We start from the raw sequence: 23,391 nt of genomic DNA on the forward strand, positions 1-23,391 counted from the left end.
AGGGCTTTGGCTGGGGATTCTGGGAGTTGTAGTCATCGACATATGGGAATTCCTATTACAGGGAATACTGCTAGGCATGTGTACATTGTTGTTTAAGGGCATGCATCAGTCTTCACAGCTGATGCTTGCTGCAGCAAGCACCAGTCTAATGGTGCTGTACCCAGGATAAACACAATTGCCATCAGGGGAGGCTGGCCAGAAAGTGCAGGAGGGGCTGTGATCCCTTCTCTCTCCCAAACAAACAAAAAGGATCCAGAAGAAAACTGGACTTACCAGCAGCAGCCAAATAACTTTTTTAAGCAGTGAGCTTTCTCCAGCCCCTCTTCCCTATTCCTGTAACTTCCTGCTTTGACCTACCCACTGGGACAGCTGCCAGTTAGGTGGTCACTTTGAATGGTGGGTTGCATACCAATCAGTAGCTCCCAGAAAAAACAGCTGCCAAGAGCTGATGCCACATATGTTGGCACAACACTTCTACTGGAATTGGTAACTTAAGGTCAGATGGTGTCCACCAGGAGCCCAGATTTGGGTACAAGGTAGCAGTTGTGAATCCCTACATTAAATCTCTCTTATTCTCCACTTTCATACAGAGAAAGTCTCACAGAAAACACTCTATAATTTCACTAGCTATGTTATGATCAATCTGTGTTAAAAAGAAGAACCTCCCCTTTTTTACTAGGCACTTTGGTTTGGAACCTAGAGATGTGTCAAAATGGGTAGATTCTCAAATTATGTTGTTCTAAGCCTTTGGAACAATGCCACATTTACCTGAACAGAAGATTACTGATAAGATGACCCCCTTAAAAATATGGGTTAAATACAGATTATACTATTTACCTAAAAGGATGACCACCCTGAATTTAAGACAACCCTCCAAATTCTAACAGCAAAGAACCTGTAAATCCTAGTAAGGAAAAAACCCAGGTAAATACAATATTGCAAACTTCCTCCAGTAATTAAAATAGCCAAAATAAGGATCGACCTCTTAACTGCTAACATCCTTGCTTTCTGAGATCCAGTCTGGTTCAGACGGTCATCATGGTTTAGATGACTGTGAATGAGCCGCAACAAGCCTTGTGCTTGTGTTCCTCCCTCTCCTCATCCTTTGTGTGCAAGACAAGACTGAAAATTTCTGCTTAGAATAAAGCGTGGCTTTCCAGTGACTTCCAGACTCGGAAAATTGTGGTTTACTTGAACAGTGGCTAATTAACAAACTATGACATCAAACCACAATTTGATCCTAGTTTGTTTTAGCTTACCACAGTTTGAGTTTAGAAGGAAAAGTTTTTTAAAAAAAATTCCCAGTGGGCATGCCCAAGTGGCTGACCAAGAAAATAAATGCTCTGGATTTTATTTTATTTTTTAAATCTTTTCAGCTGTGCACCAGAAAAAGCAAGAAGCAAGGCTTCCCCCATCATGGTACTTTTTTTAAAAAGTGTATGCCTTATGAGAATGAACAGCTTTTACATTGGCTCATCAAAAGAACCATCAAAATCTAGTAGGCTCTGCCCCTGAATGAGTCAAAAACTCCCAAGCAACAACTATGGCTTTGTCTCCAGGCCTGTTTTGGACTCTGCTCTTGACCAGGAGGGCTCAGCAAGACCCCACCCAAGTACCAAAAGTTTTGATGTCAAGCATTATGGGGCACACCTAGGACTGTTGACCTTCACTGAAGGCCAGGTTCAAGAGGACCCCAGAAGTAAGGTGGGTGACTAGCCTTCTCTGTTACGGCACTCATTTGTGTAACTCCCTCCCCATATCTATCCAATTGGTACCTGCTCTGATGATTGTCAAGGCACCACACGTCAGGAAAAACTTTGCTGGTCATCCTTACATTTAGTGGTATTGAAAGTGATCATTCTATTTGAATTTGCTATTTTGATCTACTGGTAGTATTTTTTGCTATATTGTAAGCTACCCTGAGAACTATAGGTGAAAGACTGAATATTTTTTTATTATTTTTTTTAAAATACAAAGTATTTGGATCCCAGCCCAAAAGTAAGAGCGCAGCCCACTGAATCCACAACATGCATGAAACCACAGGGAAGACACGATTGCAACACAGCACATTGTCCCACTGGTCTGCAAAACCAGCTACCAACACAGGCCACTGCTGCTGGCAGGAGGAGAGAGAGAAATATTTCAAGAAAACTGGGTTGTACATTCCTTAGCAACCGAGTATAAACCTTTAGGTTCTGCCTCAAGTTATGAGAGAAAAGTCTTTTCTGATTTTAATTCAATAGCACCCTTACTTTTCTTGCAGCCTTTTCTGGATCTGCTCAGCTTCTTTTAATTTGGCATGTGTCTCCTGAAGTTCTTTGAACAGGACAGACACTTGCAGGTTTAGAGTTTCTACTTCACTGCCCACCTGCAAGAAAAAGACCATTCAAAACCACCTTAACACACAAGACAATTCTATACTCCAATACCAAATTTAATTCAGCACAATCCTAAGAAAGTATGTCTCAGGTAGCTTACTTTCTAATGAATGAGTTTAGGGCTGCAACCTTGCTGCAGTTAAGATGAGCACAGGGGCGTAGCTAGGGGAGAGGGGGCCCGTGTTCATCCCTCTCTCTGGCGGCCCCCCAGAGTGAGGGAGATAATGAAAAAACAGGGAGGGGTGGAGCTGGAGGGCCCTCAGGAGCTGGGGGCCCGTGTTCTTTGAACCCTTTCGCTCAATTATAGCTGCACCCCTGGATGAGCACCTTAACTTGCAATTTCCATGCTTCTTAGGATATAAGTGAAAATTGAAAGTGTCCTAACTCTTATCTAAAACCAAAGCTTTTTGGATTTGAGGGAATTAATAAGCACTTGAGGGCAAGTGAATGCACAAGAAATGGAAGCAGTCTTCTCTATTTTTTTTACAACCATGCAGAATCCAAGGAAGATTCTACACAAAAGCCACTAACAAACATATTTGCCATGATGCAAGAATAAATTAGGGATACTTACACTCTCTTCTCTCTCTTTCATGTCCTCTTCTTCAAGGTCCGTTTGCGTGCCTTTCTCAAATTGATCTGCTTTCTCTTCCAGCTTCAACAATCTGTGAAATGCAATAATCCAATTTAAACACGTCAGTATATCAACCATATTGTTAAAGAAAATGTCAAGAGAACATGGTGATCGTAAGTTATATTTTTCCCAAAAGCCACACCCACCATTTTTATTTACTATTTGACTACTCAATTTGTGCAGAGTACAAGATGACTCTAGAGCAACACAAAAACGTAAATCCAAATTTTCCAAGGCATGACACTATTACCATAAAGTTGCTTTTCTAGATTGCTGGAATTCCAGAAAGGATCAGTGCTGCACCACATCCCTGCCAAACACAATGAAAACTCACCTCAGGGCAGACAATGCTAACCACAGCTACTAGACAGGCTATCTAATATATATGAATAGAACAAACAGCTTAGAAAATCTTGTTATAAAAGCACTTAATGTTAAAGGTGATCTCTTTCCTGGACCTAAATAGGAATTTACCACAGAACAACCAGCTTATAATATGGCTGTACAGATAACTGTCAAATTCTGCCAAATGCTGCTGTGGCATCTACAAATGCTGCATAAATATTTTATAGCCTTGCTTACACTTACTAATAAGATACTATAGTTAAGAGCATAGTGTTGGTCAGTTGTATTTCCTCTGTGCCTGACAGCTGTTTCCCCACCACAAAATAATGGGAACCTTCCAGTCTAAATCGCACTGAAATTAGATATGACCAGTGTTCCCTTTAATTTTTTTCAGCAGCGAGTGGAGTGAGTTTTGTTATGGATGGCAGTATCAAGGCAGTGTGCACACATGTATATTATCAGCTGAACATATGATCTGGAAATTCCAATGGTAGTGAATTTACAGTACTTAAGGCTGCAGTTCTGGGCACATGTACTTTGGGAGTACACCGCCTTAAAGCTACCTTAACCAGCCTTTAGTCTGTGATTCAGGGCAATAGTTTCCAGAGAGATGAAGAACATGGTCTGTATACACACACACACACACACTCCCTTCCTCCATGCACACTCCTCTCCTTCCCCACCCTACCCATCTTCACACACACACACACACACACACACACACACACACACACACACACACACACTACTTTCCTTCCCAAGTTGGAGACCAATGTTGCTCTTTTAAGTTCCCTGCCCCTCCCTGTGCCACTGTCTCCACAACTACTGCTTCTGAGTCTACCCTTTTGCCACCGCCGGCTGTTGCTCCCAAGTCCCCTCCACCACCTGTTATCCCCATCACCGCGTGGGCTCTTGCTGCGGCATGACCTCCCTCCTCTCTGGTCCTCTGCTCAAAATGCACCCACCACCACCATTTTTCCAAGAGAAAGAAAGCTGATGTCAGGGCCCTGCTACACATGGGCTCTTGCCACGTCTTTTCCCTCTTTTGCCTATCAGACACTCTCCAGTTATTCCCTCTGCTTCCCAGTCGGTGCTCTCAGTTAATGCTATGCTCTCCCATCCTCTACCTTAGCTGCTCTGCTCTGCTCTCCCGCCTGGCCCCTCCACCTTTGCTCTGAAGCCCATGTGGTAGCGGCAGCAAACAGGCGAAGGGACTCAGAGCAGAGGCTGGAACCAATTTCCCGATCTTGCCAAGAAAGAGCCCAAGGAGCGGGGGAAAGGTGAAGCTGGAGAGCAAGACTGGGGGAAGTCGGCTCCAGCCTCCGCTCTGAGTCCCTCCGCCTGTTTGCTGCTGTTGCCACGTGGGCTTCAGAACGAAGGTGTAGGGGGCAGGAGCAGGGGGAGAGCAGAGCAGTGAAGGTGGAGGGTGGAAATATAGGCAACAGGGAAAGGTGCGGGGGGGGAGCAGCTCCGAAGGAAGCAGAAACATCTGGGAGGATCAGGGGACTCAGCTGGGAGCAGCCAAGAGGGCAAGTGAGCAGCTCAGTGAGCGGCTCTTTGGGATCACTGTGCAGGGGCTTGAAGGCAGCTTAGAGGAAATTGTGGTTATGACTGATTTGTATCACTGATTTCAGTGGTACTTACTCAGTATATATTACCGCTATTCCACTTATGAGTGCAGATTTTACTTCAGTGACACACTTAATTCTCAGTCTAATCAGATTAAAGAAGTTGCCAGTTGGTCAATACCACTAGAGGCCTCTTGTTCTGTGTTTTCTACTTGAGTCCAAGCGTGCTTTAGCACCGTGTCTTTTTGTAACTCAACCAACTTAGTCTCAAACCATTCTTGCTGCCCAGTCTCAAACCATTCTTCAAATATGGTCAAAAAGTAATGTGCAGCATCCAGACTAAGATTTGCGTGAGTGGAATGATTCCACCCATGGGCAGAAGAGAGTGATTTTCATGGATCCCTCCCTTCTCTCTGCAGACTCCTGTGCCCACCACAAAATATATCCTTGAGGGTTGTGGAGCCCTCAAGAATGTACTTTTGGAAGGCATAATGGAAAACTGCCCCTCCCTCTGTACAAGCAGGAACATCCCACTTGCACAAACCTCAGTCTGAATGCTGCCCAACCTGTATACAATTTTGATGTCATTATCAGAGCCTTTGATTATCCTTATCCTCTTTCTTATAAACAGATAATTTTATACTAATTTCCCAGCCTTTGGATAACTTGGCATGCATAATTATATAAGAAAATAATTTTCCAAGCACAGCTACCCACCAGTTATTATTGAGTAAGTAAATTATTGAATAAAATCTTCAGAGCTTTGTTGCACAACAAATCCATACTCTTTTAATCTCTGAATGTCATGGATCATTTTGCTCAGTTCAGAATATTCAAAATAAAGGTCCATGCCTGAATTAAGAGGCTGGAGCCAAAATCATTGGTGAATTTTCCATCTGACAGTCAGCAGCTTGAATGTGTGCGCTACTGGCTGCCAATGTTTTAGGGCATCTTTTCCTGCTGTGGTCTTCTCTAACTCCTGCCAAAGGTTTTAAGATGAAGCATTTCTTCTCTCTCTGCAGTTGTTTATGTTTACATGTTGTAAATAATGGTATTTGTATCCCATCATTCTATTAAATGCTCAAGACAGCTGTGCTTACAGTATAAAAACACACAAATAATATGTTATAAGCAGACTCATAAAAAGGAGGAGATAGCAGCAGTGTAACCTCTAACAGGGATTCCCAGAGGTTGATGACTACAATTACCAGCATCCCCAGCTACAGTTGCCTTTGCTTGGGGATTATGGGAGTTGTAGTCAACAACATCTGGGAATCCCTGTTAGAGGGAACACTGGATAGCAGATAAAATATCAACAATGCAAGGAGTTATTAGCATAGAGCTGCTACTATACATGTTTGCTTCCATTGCAAATTAGAGTTCTTGTTTTTCTCTTCTGCACCCATCACATCATTCCACACAGTACTGAGACAATGAAGGCAAAGTGCTTTGAACGCTCCGAAGTATGAATGCTGAACATAGTTATTCTAGATAACTAAAGAGGTTTTTGCAGCCTTGGATGAGCTCATGTATATAAGCTGGACACTGAACAAACAAATTACATGCTATCTATCATACCTGTCCTTCTCTTTCTGAAGCTCTTTTTCTAACGCCTCCCTCCTCTGAGTTTCATTCCTGAGGCAACGAAGAAGCTGGCTGACAGTCAATTCTTCAGATTCCAAGTAGTTTTTTGTTTCATCCACCGATCTGCTCCTACTTTGATGAAATATATCTATCATTAGGATGAGCTTCTCTCATTAGGACATTTCTCTGTAGAAGGTACGCAGAAGATCCCTGACAGCTGTGCTATCTTAAGGTTAGCATTTAAGGCAGAGCAGAGAAAGAAGATGAATGATGCTGGCCAGGACCAAAAGAGCTATTTGAGGTGGGTTTATAGACGAACACACCCACCCACCCACACACACACACACACACACACACACACACACAATTAATTCTTTACCTTTAAACAAAAAACCAGGAGACCCACCCCCCATGCGACATAATTAGATTCCTCTTGGCTGCAAAAGGGTTTTATCATGAACCTGGAGAAAGGATGGGGTGGCTGCTGTTCAAGAAATACAGCCCCAAAGCTCTCTCGGCATGAAAGGGGATGCATGATTCTTTGGATCCTGCCATCTCCTTGGTAAACATAGGCTGACATACTGAAAAAAGTTACTCAAAGTAATCCCAGTGAAACAACAATGGGAGCTTATTTCACTAGGGAGCTTTGGAACGCGCTCCCTAGTGAAATAAGAGCCTCCCATCTCTGACAACTTTTAAAAAGTCTTTAAAGACACATCTGTTCACCCAGGCTTTTATAACTGATATTGTTTTTGATTGTTATAGTGTTTTTAGAATGTTGTTTTAAAATTTTAAACCGTGTTTTAAATTTCTTGCTTTTAAATTTTCTGTTTTTGTTTTTAATTAGTGTTTTACTGTTTTTATTTGTTGTGAACCGCCCTGAGACCTTGGGTTAGGGCGGTATAAAAATGCACTAAATAAATAAACAACAAGAATTTATTAACTCGTCCTTTTAATTTCAATGGGACTCCTTTAATTTCCCATAGTCTAGTACATCTTAGAGCTATATCTGAATCTGCATTCAGATTCAATATAAAGATGGGAAACGGTAAAAACAAGCAGTATAACTAATCTTTCCTTTGGAGGGGGATCCCCAGAGATCTAGTGGCAACAGGCTCCACATCCAGTTAAAAAGCAATGTACATGTTGCCTTGTATGGGGCAAAGCCCAGGCTCTCCCTTCTGTTAGGAGGGCAGAAAGTTCCTTTTACCCTGAATCATCTTATTTTTATGTTCAGATTTTTATCGATCCCTCTCCTTCAAATGACTGCAATATGATGGGTAAAGAATATTTGCAGTATTCATAGTAGAATTCAGAGTACAAAGTTTGTATTAATCTAAATAACAGTCTCTGGCAATGTCAGAGATCACAGCAGAACTCAGGGGGAAATATGGACTGGGTATAAAGGTCCCAGGGACCAGTGCAAAAGCACAATTCATCCATTTACACAAGCACTGGGAACTGCCCCAACCATACAACTGCATCACAGTGTGGTGTAGTGGTTAGAGTGCTGGACTAGGACCGGGGAGACCCGAGTTCAAATCCCCATTCAGCCATGAGACTTGCTGGGTGACTCTGGGCCGGTCACTTCTCTCTCAGCCTAACCTACTTCATAGGGTTGTTGTGAAAGAGAAACTCAAGTATGTAGTACACTGCTCTGGGCTCCTTGGAGGAAGAGCGGGATATAAATGTAATAAATAAATAAATCAATCACACAGCAGACATATAGGGCTTTCCTGGCTGCAGTTCAAGAGCTACAACTGCCATTGACAAAAGGCATCTTACAGATGCTAGGGGAACTTAGAAGTTGCCTGGGTTGATGAGACCAAGGTCTATCTAATCAATTTCTGGCCATTTCTCAATACAGTATTCCGTTTTGAGAAATGGCCAGCCACAAGAAGGGCATGAAGGTGATGGGCCCAGCACCTCATGTTCAGAAGTATACTGCTACTTCTTCTGCACATGCAGGTTCCATCATGGCTAATCATCTTTGCAAATGTACCCAAGCCTTTTTCAAATCATCTATGTGTAAGACCATTAGCACAGTTTGGAGCAGTGAATTTCTTTAAGTTAAAATATGCACCATGTGGATAACTACTTCCTTTTCTCTGACCCAATTCCTATGGGGCAAAAATGTAATGAAGTAACCTCAAGTACTCATACTGAGGGAGAGAGATTTGAAAAAGCTGCAAGTGTTATAGCTGCACAGAGAAATGAGTTTATTTCACTCCCAATGTGCTATAAACCAGTTCCTTTCAGTTGGTCTTAGTGACTAGCCTCCTATCTGTTTGAGCAGCTATCAGTAATTTGTGATGCAATCTATCCTGTGGGAAAGGCTGGTGTTCGAGGTGTGTTGGGAATTAATGATATGTTTGTATCTCCACAGCTGGTACCATCACAGTTTTTTTTTCTGAAGTTTTCCCGCTGTTGCTTATGGAGGCAGATTTTACTCTATTCACTTTCTCCATCATTCATAATATTGTAAACCTATATTCTGTGTATTTCCACCACCACGCTTGGTTATCTTCCCTTAAACTAAAAAGTTTCAACTATCTCATAAGTAAAGATGCTTCAACCTTGTACAGACAATGCATTTTTACTCAGAAGTAAGTGTACACAGGGGTTGCAGCTCTGGTTGATCTGTGAATAAAGAAAGGCATGACTAAACAAATCCAGGTATCAGGAATAGCACAAGGACACTACTTACCTGTAGGCAGCTGTGTCACCCAGTCTTTTGCCACTTAGATCTTTATTTTCTTTTAAAGCCCCATTTACTTCTCCTTCCTGACAAAAATGAGAAACAAAGCATACCAGTTGTATGCACACTAACACCAAAGGGACATAGCCTAGGAACATACTGAGTCAGACCATTGGTCCATCTAGCTCAGCATTGTTTACACAGACTGGCAGTGGCTTTTCCAGGGTTATAGGCAGGAGCCTCATCTTGGAGATGCCAGGCAGGAAACTTGGAACCATTTGCAAGCAAGCATGAAGATGCTCTTCCCAGAGCGGCCTCATCCCCTATGGGGAATATCTTACAGTGCTCACATGTCTCCCATTCAAATGCAAACCAGAGCAGACCCTGTTTAGCAAAGGGGGAAATTCATGCTTGCTACCACAAGACCAGGAAAATGCCTAGCTTGCCTTTACAGTCCAATCTGCAACTCAGCTAAGCAGGAGCCCTGAGATTTCAGTCAATTTATGCCTACTTTTTCTCTTCACATGGGGATTAATTATTAAAGTTAAATAATGAAACAAATTAAAAATTATGACCATAGGAGAGCTGGTCTTATGGTAGAAAGCATGACTTGTCTCCTTAGTTAAGCAGGGTCTGCCCTGGTTGCATATAAATGGGAGACTTGATGTGTGAGCACTGTAAAATATTCCCCTTAGGGGATGGAGCCGCTCTGGGAAGAGCAGAAGGTTCTAAGTTCCCTCCCTGACATCTTCAAGTTAGGACAGAGAGATTCCTACATGCAACCTTGGAGAAGCCACTGCCAGTCTGGGTAGACAATACTGAGCTACATGGACCAAAGTTCTGACTCAGTTTATGGCAGATTCCTATTTTTCTATCATTGCAAAAACTGCTGTCACAAAAACATCCAGTCCCCCAAACTTAGAACTCTGGCTGTTTATTTTTTATTTTATTTATCAAATTAATACACTGCCCCAAACTTTCATCTCTGGGTGGTTAACAATAGCATAAAACAAGTTGAAACATATACAAAAAACAATTTAACGATTTGAAAATCACCCATAAATTAAAACCTTAAAATTTTAAAGAACTGAAAAAGCTTGGGTGAAGAGGTGGGTTTTCAAATAAATTGTCAGAGATGGGAAGGATCGTATCTCAGTAGGGAGCCCATCCACAGTCTCGGGGCAGCAACCGAGAAAGACCATCCTTGTGTGGCCGAGCTGGCCGCAACTGGAGACGGATCTCTCTGGACAACCTCAGTGGGTGGTGGGGTTCATAATGAAGATGACTTTCTCTTGGATACCCAGGGCCTAAGCCATTCAGGGCTTTATAAGTTATAACTAGCACTTTGTATTTTGCCCGGAAGCCTATTGGCAGCCAGTGTAACTCTATCAGCAAAGGACTGATGTGGTCTCTCCGAGATGGCCCAGAGACCAACCTGGCCACTGCATTCTGTACCAACTGAAGTTTCCGGACTATGTACAAAGGCAGCCCTATATAAAGCGCATTGCAGAAGTCAATTCTGGAGGTTACCAACATATGTACCACTGTTTTGAGGTCGTTCATCTCAAGAAACAGAAGCAGCTGGCATATCAGCTGAAGCTGATAGAAAGCCCCTCTGGCCACCACCTCAACCTGAGATACCAGGGAGAGGTGTGGATCCAGAAGTACTCCCAGACTGCGAACCTGTTCCTTTTGGGAAAGTGTGACCCCATCTAGAACAGGGAGATCAAAATCGTCTCTGGAATTCTGACTCTGCGCAGTAAGTACCTCCATCTTATTTGGATTCAGTCTCAGTTTATTCTCCCTCATCCAGCCCATTACTGCTTCCAGGCAAGCATTTAGGGGAGTTATGCCATCTCCTGAAGAGGTTGTCATGGAGAAGTACATCTGGGTGTCATCAGCATACTGATAACACCCAGCTCCAAATCCCCTGATGATCTCTCCCAGCGGTTTCATGTAGATGTTAGAGAGCATTGGAGAAAGTATGGAGCCTTGAGGGACACCATACTTAAGCTCAGATTTTGAAGAACAACAGTCTCCAATCGACATCATCAGGAATCTGTCTGAGAGGTAGGAGTGGAACCACTGTAAAACAGTGCCTCCCACCTTCAACATTCAGATGTTCCAGAAGGATACTATGGTCTATAGTATTGAAAGCCGCCAAGAGGTCCAAAAGGACCAACAGAGTCACACTTCCTCTGTCAACTCCCAATTGGAGATCATCCATCAGGTGGACCAAGGCAGTCTCTACCACATAGCCTGCCCAAAAGCCAGTTTGAAATGGGTGTAGATAATCAGTTTCCTCCAAGACCACCTGGAGCTGAGAGGCCACCACCCTCTCAATTACCTTGCCCAACCATGGGAGGTTGGAAACAGGCCTATAGTTGCTCAACTGTGAGGGATCTAATGCAGGCTTAGAAGAGGTCTAATAATTGCCTCCTTAAGACAAGGAAGCATCCTGCCCTCACTCAGAGAAGCTTTTATGATTTCTACCAGGCCTCCTACAACAGCCTCCCTGCTAGATCAAACAAGCCATGTTGGACAAGGGTCAAGAGAACAAGTGGTAAGCCTCACCATTCCAAGCAGCTTGTCCACGTCCTCAGAAGTCACAAACTGAAACCGATCCAGTTGAACCACATGAGAGGAGTTGCTGGACACCTCCAGTTCAGACATTGAATTAACTGTGGAATCTCAATCTAAGTTGACCCAAATCCGAAAGATTTTATCTGAGAAAAATTCTTTAAACACATCACAGCGGGAAACTGATGGCTCCAAATTCTGATTCAAGGAGTGGGGGGCAGATACTAGTCCCCTCACAACCCTGCTGGATGTGAACTCACAGATGCAATACGGACAGAAAAGAACCGCTTATTTGCCGAACATATTGCCTGAGCATAGATCTTTAAATGTGCTCTATGTCATAATCTGTCGGATTAGAGTCAAGTCTTTCTCCACTTGTGCACCAGTCGTCTACCTTGCCGCTTCTGCCCCTGTAGATCTTCCGTATAGTTCCTATGATAGGCAGTTATCAATGGTACTGCGTATAAGCAAATTCCCCCTGCCAAAAATTTGCTACCAGGCTGAAAAACACACTCTAGCATCTTGCTCTAGATGCTAACAAACTTTCATAAGAAATTATCAAAGCATGAGAACACCACACCTAGGGCACTGAGGGTAAGCTTAAGCTTTTTCTGATATATTTAGAAAGATTTTCTCTCAATATGTTGAGTTTTGATTATTGTTTTTAGCTATGTCATGCAATATTGAAAAAATAAAATAAACTTTATAATTAATAAAGTGGAACATAGTTCTCCAAAGCAGGCCCATCCTAACGGTCTTGCCATCCTCCTACAGAGTCAAGCTTGAATTAAACGCTACAGTCCCATATATATATTTCTTTGCACATTCACGGCACGTATAGGGTGTAGTAGGATAGTGGTACTCTCCACTAGGGATGTAAACGAACCGGTGCTGGGCCAGTTCGGCAGTGGGCGTGCTCTTAACACCCCCCACCCCATGTTCCCCACACTGGCACTGTGTCCAAAATCACTGCGTGGGGCAGCAGCATATGCACATGAACTGGCCACTTCGTCTGACACGGACCAGCTGGCAACTGGGTACACTGCCATCCTGCACAGCTATTTCAGACACCGCACCGGCAGGGGAAACGTGGCCAGCAGGGGTGAGTGGGTAAGAGCACCCTCCCTGCTCCTTAAAAGGTAATTCCCCACAGCCGAACCGGCTCAAACACTGGACTGGTCCGGAAAAGGACCTCCGAACCGGTTTGTGCACATCCCTACTTTCCACATCCACTGTAAGCCCATTCATTAGAACATCTGTAAAGAGGTCCTACTCATACAACCATATGCACAGAGAATTCTGTGTGACTACTCTCTCTGCTTTTCAAGGGTTTCTGATCACATGGAACCATCCTCGTACATAATGCATACACAGGGGCTCTCTAAAAACATTCTAAGGTGAAAGGTGGAGCCTGCCAGTGCAAAGCCACACACCCCATCTGCATTCATGGAGCATGTGAAGAACAAGCATAGAGCTCTTCACCTTCGGTCTGTGGTGTGAGAGCCTCTAGGCCCATGTCCTAAAAATAAAGCCTCCCAATGTTCTTTGGGAGGGGGAGGTTAGGTCTAGCTTACATGCATTCCAATCTCAACAAATGAGTCTTCGGTTACGGTGGTGTTGAGTTTAAGCTGCAGCTCTGAAATAATGGCAACCAGATCTGCCTTCTCAGTCTGGAGCTTCACCACCTGTGTCTTCAGCTGCTCCAGTTCTTGTACCATCTCCTTTTTGGAAACTGCACATTCCTAGAAGAGACCAACGGACAGGGTGAGTCCACCCCAACAGCAGCCATAAGCAGAGAGTGAGGCCCATTCCACATGCTGGGTTGGATTAGATAATACCTTACTGGCCATTGTAATTAGAAGAGAGATGTGCCTGATGCAACATCTTCGATGGATGCTTGGCACCCTCCTGGCACATAAGAGCTCTGCAGCCATTCAGATGAACAGTCCACCCCCAAATGATAAAGGGAGGTGCCGTGAAGATACTGGGACATCAGTGGAGGATGTCCTAATGGGCACCATCTCCGCGTGTCCCCTTTCTAATTGCATAGTCTTTAAGATATTGTCCAAACTCACCCAATATATGGCAGCAAATCCTGGCTTGCTACTGAATAGCGACCTACAACTAATTTTAGCTTTCTGATGAGTCCATTTGGAAACATGTATTTGAATGCACTTCAGGCATTCAAATGAAAACATGGGGGGGGGGGGGCGGGGGAGTGGACAGCACACCAGTTAGCCAGATCCACTGGCACCAATGTGCTCTGCGGCCACACCCCTGCTCTCTCCACATTCTGAATTGCAGAACCACAAGAATTCAAGCATGCATGGAAAAATCTCTCTGCATTCAGTATTTGCCTCTGGAGACAAGCTAGTTCAGTTTTCCTATATTTGGCCCCTACTAACTGAGCAAAGAGGCACCTTTTAAAAGGGTGCAATTATCTTTATTTAGCAGGAGGAGAGCAACCGGCCCTATATATCCCCAGCACACCATCCCTCCAGTGGCTGTTGCTGGTATCTATCTTAGGTTTCATTTTTAGAATGTGAGCCCTTTGGGGACAGGGAACCATTTTATTTATTTATATCTATGTAAATGACTTTGGGAACTTTTGTTGAAAAGCGGTATATAAATATTCATCACATTTGTTGTAAGTGTATTTGTGCCTCCACCACAAAAAACAAAACAAGAACATTTTCTTTACATTTGAGAGTAGTACTACTCTTTCTTCTAAAATTTGGAGTTGTTTTTTAAGTGCTTCATTCTCGTTACATTTGGTTGCCAAGCACTGTCTAGCCTCTTTGAATTTGGTCTCATAAAATTCCCGCTCTTCTTTCAGCTTCTCTCTCCACGCAGAAACCTCTTCAAAACGATCCTTCATGGCTTGATTGCGCTGCCTCATGGCTTCTGGAGGGAATGCAGGAGTAGACTGTGTCAATATGTTACAGTTTCTCCCCCAATACATTAAAATTTAAACAAACAAACAAAAATAGAAAGAGAGAAGGAAGAAATCACAGACGTGTGTGAAAAAGCAGATTTTGTTGGTTTTCTGTTTGCATTTGAAAGTGCCAATTCCATTGCGCAAACAATATGCAAAGGAGGGGAGAAACCACATGCTGTACATTTTCTAGGACCCTCCCTTTCCACAGTTTCCCCCCACCAAAATTTCCATTTTTTCTGTAAAAAAAAAAAAAAGCCTCATTGCTATATTCAGTCAGTAAGGTTACTACAAGCACAGTAACTGCCACAGCCACAAACTCAGCTCCCAAAAGCTAGATATATTTTAGGACAGCTTCCAGATAGAATAGTGTTACCACTGTAGACTTAGTCTGTGCCACTGAGCTTGCTAGCTGCGTGGACTAGAAGTAATCTGTAGCACAGTGAGCAGTCACCATGGGATTTGTAGTAGATGTGTGCATGAACAGGATGCAGCAAACTGGTCCACTACAAACCAGGCCAGTTTGAGCGGCTCGACCACAAACAGGCCTTATTTATTCGAAGGAAGGCGGGCTTGTCCGCGATTGAACCAAATCAAGTACGGTTCATGGGGGACGAGTTTGGTGGTTCGAAGGGCTATGTAAGTGGCTTGTAAAGGGGAATCCGGCGAGGATTCTCCTTGACAAGCAAAGGGGAATCCTTCACAAAAGGCTTCCAAAGGGCAGCTGGATGGGTGGGAAGCGAGAGCCAAGGCACCTTTAAAAGGACATGATTAAGGTGCTTACCGCCGGTGGCCGTGGTACCACTCCTCAAAGCTGCCTGGGCCCCCTGCAGAGCCATGGTGCTGCCCCCAGCAGTATGCGCACAGCAGTATGGCTCCAGCACTGACTCCAGCACGCGCAGAGGCCAGGTTAGTGCTGGAGCTCCGCCAGCGTGCAAAGGTATGTGTGGAGGGGGGTGCGTTGTTCTGCACTGGGCTCAGGCAGCTTTGAGAAGCAGTACCACGGCCACCAGCACTAAAGACCTTATCACTTACTTTTAAAGATGCCTCAGCTCTTGCTGCCCCACCCCCCCAACTGGTCGCCCATCAGAAGCCATTTGTGAAGGATCCCCCTTTGCTTGTAAAGGAGAATCCTTGCCCAATTCCCCTTTGCAAGCCACTTTCCATAGCCCCTCAAACTGCTGAGCCAGTTCGAGCTGGTTTGATCGAAGGGACTGGCCCAGCCGGGTGGTTCGACTGAACCTGTTCGTGGACCTGCGGTTCGCTCTGAATTCATTTCTTATCCAGAACAAATGGTGAAGAACAGTCGGCGCACACCTCTAGTTTGTAGGTGATAGAGGCCGCAATTCAGAATGCCTAACCATAACAAAACCTTCCATCTAGAAGCATCCCAAGAAAGTGGGTCTATATATTTATTTATTTGAAGTTTCCTAAAATACACATTTCATCCTAAAAATGCACAGAAGGCAGCTTATGGGTTGTTTTTTTTTTTAAGAAAAAACATACCATCCCTTATTTTTCTCTAGTATTTGATAATCGGAGGTATACCACCTCTGATCATGGATGTTCAGTTTTTGTCTTCTATGACTCTAGTAGCTATTGATAAACTTCCCTTCCTTGATTTTTTAAAAAAGGAATTGAATGACCACAGCCTACATTACATTCACAAGTCTCTTCTGATTCCTAAAGTGGAGTGTGTGGGAACAGAACGTAGGCACATCCACTGTTCTCTAACCCATGGATGAGCAGACTTAAAGATTCCAAGAGTCTTTATTTTTGCCAAAGCCTAGGAGCCGCTGCTACGAAATGGTGGCTTGTTGTAGCAGAGCTAGTTTCAGTTGCTTGTACAAAAATTTACATTGACAAAATAAGGGATTTTAACACCAAAACCCCCGAATTGCAGGAAATTTTTCCTGCAGGACAGGAAGGGAGCAAAAGGCACTGTTTTGTAGAAGGAACTGGAGAAAATTAATGGGAGAGAGATTAAAAACCAACCCTGAGCACTAAAAGAAATGGCACAACCATGTCCCCACTCAGGCTGGCAGCCAATTAGATTTGCAGTACTGGCCAAGAGAAGGGAGGGAGAAGCAAGCTCAATAGCCTGGAGAGCTACTTCGGATATGCTTGGGGGCCACCAGTAGCTTCAGAGTTGGTTGGCTATCATATCCCCGATCTAGCTAACCAGCTGACCTCTGCAGCAAAGTAAAAGCAGAAGGGATGAGAAAGAAGTAGCCATAGTCAACTGACTACTCATGAAGAACTAGAGGAACAGTTTGTCAAGCGCTCATAGAACATGTTTTCCTGACCCCTCACAGTTTATTTCACAAATTTGGCACTCAGTACGGTGCAAAAGAACAGTCAGCGCAATGTGCAAGATCCCAGGACTTTTACAGCAAACTCAGGGCAGTGAAGAGTTGACTACATGCAAAGAAATAATTTTACCTTTAAGTCCATTGTTCTCAGTGATAAGCTCTTTCATTTGCTGTACCAGCTCTTCAACTGTGTATGTACCAAGAGCAGGAGGAGATAGGTTTGGATGTCCATTTTCCACCTCATTCTTGCTACAGTCTTCATTTTTGGTAGGGAAGCTTAATGGCTTCTTTGACATTGCTACAGTTATTGTGAAAAGAAAGGTGGATTATAATACATTTCACAGCTTTGATGTTCAGTGCCAAGTGACAACATTTCATCTGACTGCTGCCACCGCAGGTCAGATCTAACCTTTTAAAAGTCATGTTATTCTTTTACAAAAAGCACACCTGTGCAAATTAAAATCCCACGAAAACTGTACGCAGATTAACTGTTCTATCTTTTCAAGTGGCGATTCTTTTATATTTAGCAGGGGGAGAGTCTATCCAGTTCAAGCACAGCATTCCTCCAGTGGTTGTTACTGGTGTCTACCTTATGTTTCTTTTTAGATGAGAGCCCTTCAGGGACATAAGAACAGTCCTGCTAGATCTGGCCCATCTTGTCCAGCATCCTGTTTCACACAGTGGCCCACCAGATGCCTCTGGGGAGCCCACAGGCAAAAGCGGAGGGCATGCCCTCTCTCCTGCTGTTCCTCTCCTGCAACTGGTATTGCGAGGCATCTTGCCTCAGAGGCTGGAGGTGACTCACAGCCACCTAAATAGTAGTCACTGATAGACCTGTCCTCCATGAATGTGCCTAAGCCCCTTTTAAAGACATCCAAGCAGTTGGCCATCACCACATACTATGGCAAAGAATTCCATAGATTAATTATGCGCTTTGTGAAAAAGTACATCCTGTTGTTGGTCCTAAATTTCCCAACCTCCAGTTTCATGGGATGACCTCTGGTTCTAGGGTTGTGAGAGAGGGAGAACAATTTCTCTCTGTCCACCCTCTCCACTCCATGCATAATTTCATACACTTCAAATATGTCTCCACTTAGTTGCCTCTTTTCCAAAGCAAAGAGCCAAGCCCAAATGCTGTAGCCTAGCCTCATAAGGAAGATGCTCCAGGCTCCTGATCATCTTGGTTACCCTCTTCTGCACCTTTTCCAGTTCTACAATATCATTCTTAAGGATATTGGGGACCATCTTCTTTACTTTTTGTTTTTTCTATGTTTGAGAACTTTTGTTGAAAACTGGTATACACTGTAAATATTTGACGTAGTTAGTGGCAACCAGAATGGGCAGCGCAGAAAACAAACCACAGGTGTAGCTCATTCTCACTCTTCTTGCCCCAGCAGCCTTGCTCTCTCTTGCTTCATCAATCCCCAATATGATGAATATTGATCCATGTGCCTTGGATCAACACCATAATTGGGTCAGGGCAGGAGAGTGTGAGGCAACTGGGACAGGGGGTGAAGAAGAGTGAGAAGGAGCTCATTTGTAGCTCATTTTCTCTCCTCACCCCATTTTCCACCAGCTCAGCCTGTACTGGCCACCACTTCTCTTAGAAAGTTCCTGCACACAGTAAACAAATTTATAGGATAGATCTGCATTAACTTTCTCTGTGATGTACTAGTTTGCTACATGCAAGGTTCCCCGCCCCACTGCCCTTTACTTATCATCACATTCAGCAATCTGAGTTTCTCTAACCTGGCATAGGCCAGAACACTACCACTTCATTCTGCCTAATTCATGTAGATCATCTTGGAATTTAAAATAGGCTCAGGATGGATGGCCTAGCTGGAGGCTTGGGGTGCTGAAATAAATGTCCTGCCCTGAGGATCCAATATAAAAAGGGATAGTCAGGGCTCATGTACTTAAAAAAAAACACCAAAGTTATGCAGAAGAGGGGATTTGGGGAGGTGTGTGAAGTCTGTCCTACAGGAGTGAGAATAGCTGCACTATCTGAAATCCTTTAATCTGCATAATTTTTAACGGCGCAGGAACCCCGCCCACCTTCGCATCCAGTGACCTAGTTGCAATGAGAAGTGGGAAAGATAATCCCTCAACCAGTCTCTCGAAGGCAGTTCTTTGACAGCTAAGAGGTGCTCTTGTCTTTTTCAGGGACTCTGAATTTACTTGTTTGGTTTTACTTTTACCCAATCCAACATTAACTTCCCCTTTGGTCCGCTGCCAGCTCCTTGGTCACAGTACAAGGACAGTTTTCTTTTATCATTGTCAGTGCAGTTAGCTGCGACTTTACTTTCACTTTCCCCAAGAACAAATGAATACAATGCAACCTTCGCGTCATTTGTACGGCTACTTACTGCTAATACTACAACGCCCACAATGCACACTTTGCGGGGAAATAAGTTCCACTGAGTTCAATAGGGCCTACTTTCGAGTAACATACAAAAGATCAGGCTGCTGCACACCGGATTTCTTAAGATAGCGAGTCATCCCTTTTATTCTCCACCCCTTTCGCCACCAGCCTCCCCCACGGCTCACGTATAACAGTGTTTCCTTCGGCTTACCAGGGAGCGCAGCAACCCGGTCGCTTCTTTTAATAGGGGAAAAAAGGTTAATTTATCGCCTCCATGGCGTAGATTGCAATATAAGCAGCCGGGGCCTTGTCATGTACTAGCTGTCGGTTCGACCTCTTCTACGATCCCTAGTTTAGCAGTGAGGAAGCAACAACACGAAGAAGCAATCAGAAGTGCTGTGTTTTGAAACCCTTTCACCCTTGCCGTGCCCTCGTCAGCTGACTGAAGCAACACCGCCCTTCTCCGGCTCGCCCGCCCTCGCTTCCTTTCCGGATAATTTCCACGCCTACGCCGCTTTTCTTCCTGTAATGGCAAAGAAAGAGCGCTAGGAGGCGCCCAGCTAGTCTGCGTAGACAAACTGACCTGTGCAAATATTATTCTCACCCAAGCTTACCCGTGGTATTACCCGCCAGCTCCCGTATTTATAACGGTGTCCATGTTTCACACACACACACACACACACACCACACACACACACAACATCTTCTAAACCTGACACACGGGCTCTGTTGTATGAAAGCATATGCCTCAACATATGCTGTTATGTATTGTTTGTTATCATGTATTATTATGTTTGTTATGCATTGTTAAAATGTCTCAGGATTCTGTTATCTTTGTAGCAGATTTCTGCCGTGCGCTCTTAGCAGCAAGTCAGTGGGCCCATTCTCAAAGTTTATCTGAGGACTCGGATCCCCAGTTCTTAGTGTGGCAAAGCAATGCATCATGTGTTAAAGAACGTGTATGCTGCTCAAAGGAGACAGTCACTTGGACACACAGCATGGGGTAACCTAAAGCTTATTTTCCAGTGAAATGAAAATTTCATTTCCTCATTCAAGCTGTTCAATCATGCAGCACTGTGCTGAATAAGAAACTCAAAACTAGGAACTAAACTGTCATCAGGTATAGCTTCTTTCCCATCTAGTACTCTAATGCCCCTGTCTGTTGTAATTCTCAATCCCCCCTTAAGCTCTTTGGAGCAAAGTCTTTTGCCCTCTCTTGTAAATTATAATATTCAGACTCAGGGTCACCCAATGACATTGATTGCCATTGAAATGGATTCAATCAGGACAGACAATAGGAAGTAGTACTTCGCACAATACATAATTAATCTTTGGAATTCATTGCCACATGATGTGGCCACTGGCTTAGATGGCTTTAAAAGGGGATTAGACAAAGTCATCAAGAACAGGACCATCAGTGGCTGTTCACCAACGATAGATATATAGAACCTCCACATTCAGAGGCTGTAAACCTCTGAATTCCAATGCTGAGGAACAAAAAATAGGACGGCTCTGCTTGTGAGCTAATTGAAAGGCTGGTCACTTCATTTTGTGAATAATACTTAGAACAGAAGATTTCTTAACATCAGTCCTTGACTTTATTTAAGAGATTCTATCATAGGCTTCCAAGGCAGCCCTATATGCACAGCATTGCAGTAACTGGGTCTAGATGTTACCAGACTATCAATAACTGTGACAAGACTGTTTGTCCAAGAGGATTCTGTGGTTTATTGTGGTTTTTAAAAGAATGTTTGTCATAAGAAACCATGATTTCATACATGAAGAATTTAAATAATACATTCAGGATGCTGGACTAGATAGTTTTTACAACGTTCTCAAAATACAGAAGTCTTCTCAAGTTCTGGACCTAGATCTAAAAAGATATGAGCTTCATGAGACACGACTGTTAAAGCACATTGTACTGTACACAGGAGTTGTCAGCAACTTTTCTAATAGACTTCTGTGCCTGAGCAGGAGACACGGAACAGCTCCATCATGAAGTTGCAGTGGTGGGGCAGAGGAGACTATTTGTTAAATACACAGGATCCTTTGAATCAGTGTATTTGTTCCCCTTTTAAAACAAAACCACATGTTGAATTTACAGCACAGTAGAAAGCATGTCAGAGGAGAGCAATTAACAAAGTGTAATACATGCATGCATTCTATTGAAGCAAGCAATCTAGGCTTAATGCTCATGGGTTGCAGCAGCAGACCTGTCTGGGCTCTCAAATTTCTTCCCCCTAACCAGGCACCATTCTGGGGTTCAAATTCCATAATTCTCCCTCTCTTCCAAGCCAGCTTTCATCCCCATTTCAGGCTGCTTTCCTGGGCTTAATGCTCTAGGGATTGAGAAACCAAGGGTTGTGAGACCTGGCCTCCTCGCCAAACACTTTTTCTAGGTTAAAGTTCCATGGTTTTCCCCTTCTTTCAAGCCAGCTTGGACCCCCATTTCAGGCTGCTTAATGCTCCATGGCTCCGCCCCCTCCCTTCCAGTCAAGCCTCCCCTCTGGCCAGAGGTTCTCTTACCCTTGGACTTCAGGGCCAAAGCCCAGGTCCTCCACACCCCCTGGGAGCCCCCACATCCTCCTTATCCTGTCCTGGGTAGTGTGGTTGCTGTGCTGCACCACTGGCATGCGCTGCACCAAGTGGCTGAGTGTGATTGTGACTCTCTTCCTCATATTGAAGACCCACAAGGATGCAATGGGGAGAAGTGTGGCAGTGCTGGAGGAAAGATAAATGCTTTGAAGTGCATGGGGCGGGGGAGAGAAATATTGACAGTGGTGGCAGCAGCAGGAGGAGGCAGGCAGGCATGATAGCCAGCCATAGTAAGCGGGAAGGAATGCTGCCCCTTGGCATGAGCTGCAGGGTGGGGGAGAGAAGAAACATGGTGGCCAGGTTATGCTGAGCTTCCTAGCTTCTGCTCAGGGATTGGAAAAATGCAAGCACTTGGCTCCTGCTCAGTCATGGCAGCAGCGGGGCTGACAAGGGGGAAAATGGGACAGAGCGACCGAGAAGCATCCAGCGCCCAGTCCTTGTCTTTCCCCTGCCACCCCTGCTGCCACCCCCACTACACACTGCAACAGCCCCACTTGCTGAGCAGCTTTTTGGCCTCGGCAGTGGCAGCAGCAATGGTAACTTCTTGGCCTCAGTGGCAGCAACAATGGTTCAGGAGCCTCACAGTGGAACTATGGCTGGGGAGTGTGTGACACCCCAGCTGTAGGGGTTGGGAGACCTGGCCTCCCAGATTTCTGCCCCTGGGCCAAGCACCTTTCCTGGGTTCAAGTGCTATGGTTCTCCCTCTTTTCCAGCCAGTTTGCACCCCCATTTCAAACTGCTTTCCTGGGCTTAATGCTGAGCATATTAACCAAATCCTAGCCATTTCTAGGTGAACCTTACTCCACAGACAGTCATCCTTCCTGGGGTTAATGGTCAGTTTTTGTCTCCTGATTTCCAGGCTAGATTTCCGCCTTGCTCAGGCAACCTTCCTTGGTGTCATATGAAGGTAAGGAATGCAGATTCATGTGTGTTGGAGATACAGCTTCTGATGGCATTGACTCTTAGCACCAGCAACTCTAATGACCACTAGGGGCAGTAAAGGCATTCCCTCCCTGACCATGTTTACTCTTCTTCCCCTTTGTTAGACTGATAGTCTCAGGTTTCACTCTCTTACCCAAGAGACACACTTTTTTCTTCTCCCTTCCTACTTTCTGTATGTAGCTAGCAATGAGGCATGCATGTCTTAACCTCCCTCCCTGATGGATTTCCCAAATAAACTTCAACTCCATGTGCCCAGACAATATTAATTATCAGTGCTCCTTTATCTGTGTACTTCTGCTGTAACTGGGGCAGATGAAGAAATCTCCCCTCCTGAACTTTCTAACAGGGTTATGGGACCAGTGAACCCAGAGAACTGAGAGAAAGCAGACAAAAAGGCACAGTAAGTAAGTGGAAAGCCTGCTTGATTGGAAAGGAGTTCCAGAGAAATAGCAGGGAAC

The 23,391-nt window shown here is 44.3% G+C and overlaps 1 protein-coding gene across 3 annotated transcripts in view; it reads right to left on the reverse strand.

Moving 5' to 3' along the window:
* Nucleotides 1-19,901, reverse strand: part of OPTN (optineurin) — a 32,987-nt gene extending 13,086 nt beyond the window's left edge. For 2 of the 3 annotated variants that reach the window (XM_053254333.1, XM_053254332.1), the window contains exons 1-8: nt 19,608-19,900; nt 17,165-17,332; nt 14,489-14,691; nt 13,362-13,529; nt 9,217-9,293; nt 6,504-6,641; nt 2,953-3,043; nt 2,253-2,368 (exon numbers count right to left, since the gene is read on the reverse strand). In XM_053254333.1, coding sequence (XP_053110308.1) covers nt 2,253-2,368; nt 2,953-3,043; nt 6,504-6,641; nt 9,217-9,293; nt 13,362-13,529; nt 14,489-14,691; nt 17,165-17,330 — 959 coding nt within the window. In that variant the 5' untranslated portion in view covers nt 17,331-17,332; nt 19,608-19,900. Of the gene's footprint in view, nt 1-2,252; nt 2,369-2,952; nt 3,044-6,503; nt 6,642-9,216; nt 9,294-13,361; nt 13,530-14,488; nt 14,692-17,164; nt 17,333-19,607 lie in introns of all 3 variants that reach the window. The other variant, XM_053254334.1, reaches the window with a different exon arrangement.
* Between the last annotated feature and the right edge of the window lie 3,490 nt (nt 19,902-23,391).

Source organism: Hemicordylus capensis, chromosome 5 (genome assembly GCF_027244095.1).
Source record: "Hemicordylus capensis ecotype Gifberg chromosome 5, rHemCap1.1.pri, whole genome shotgun sequence".
NCBI classification, from domain to species: Eukaryota; Metazoa; Chordata; class Lepidosauria; order Squamata; family Cordylidae; genus Hemicordylus; species Hemicordylus capensis.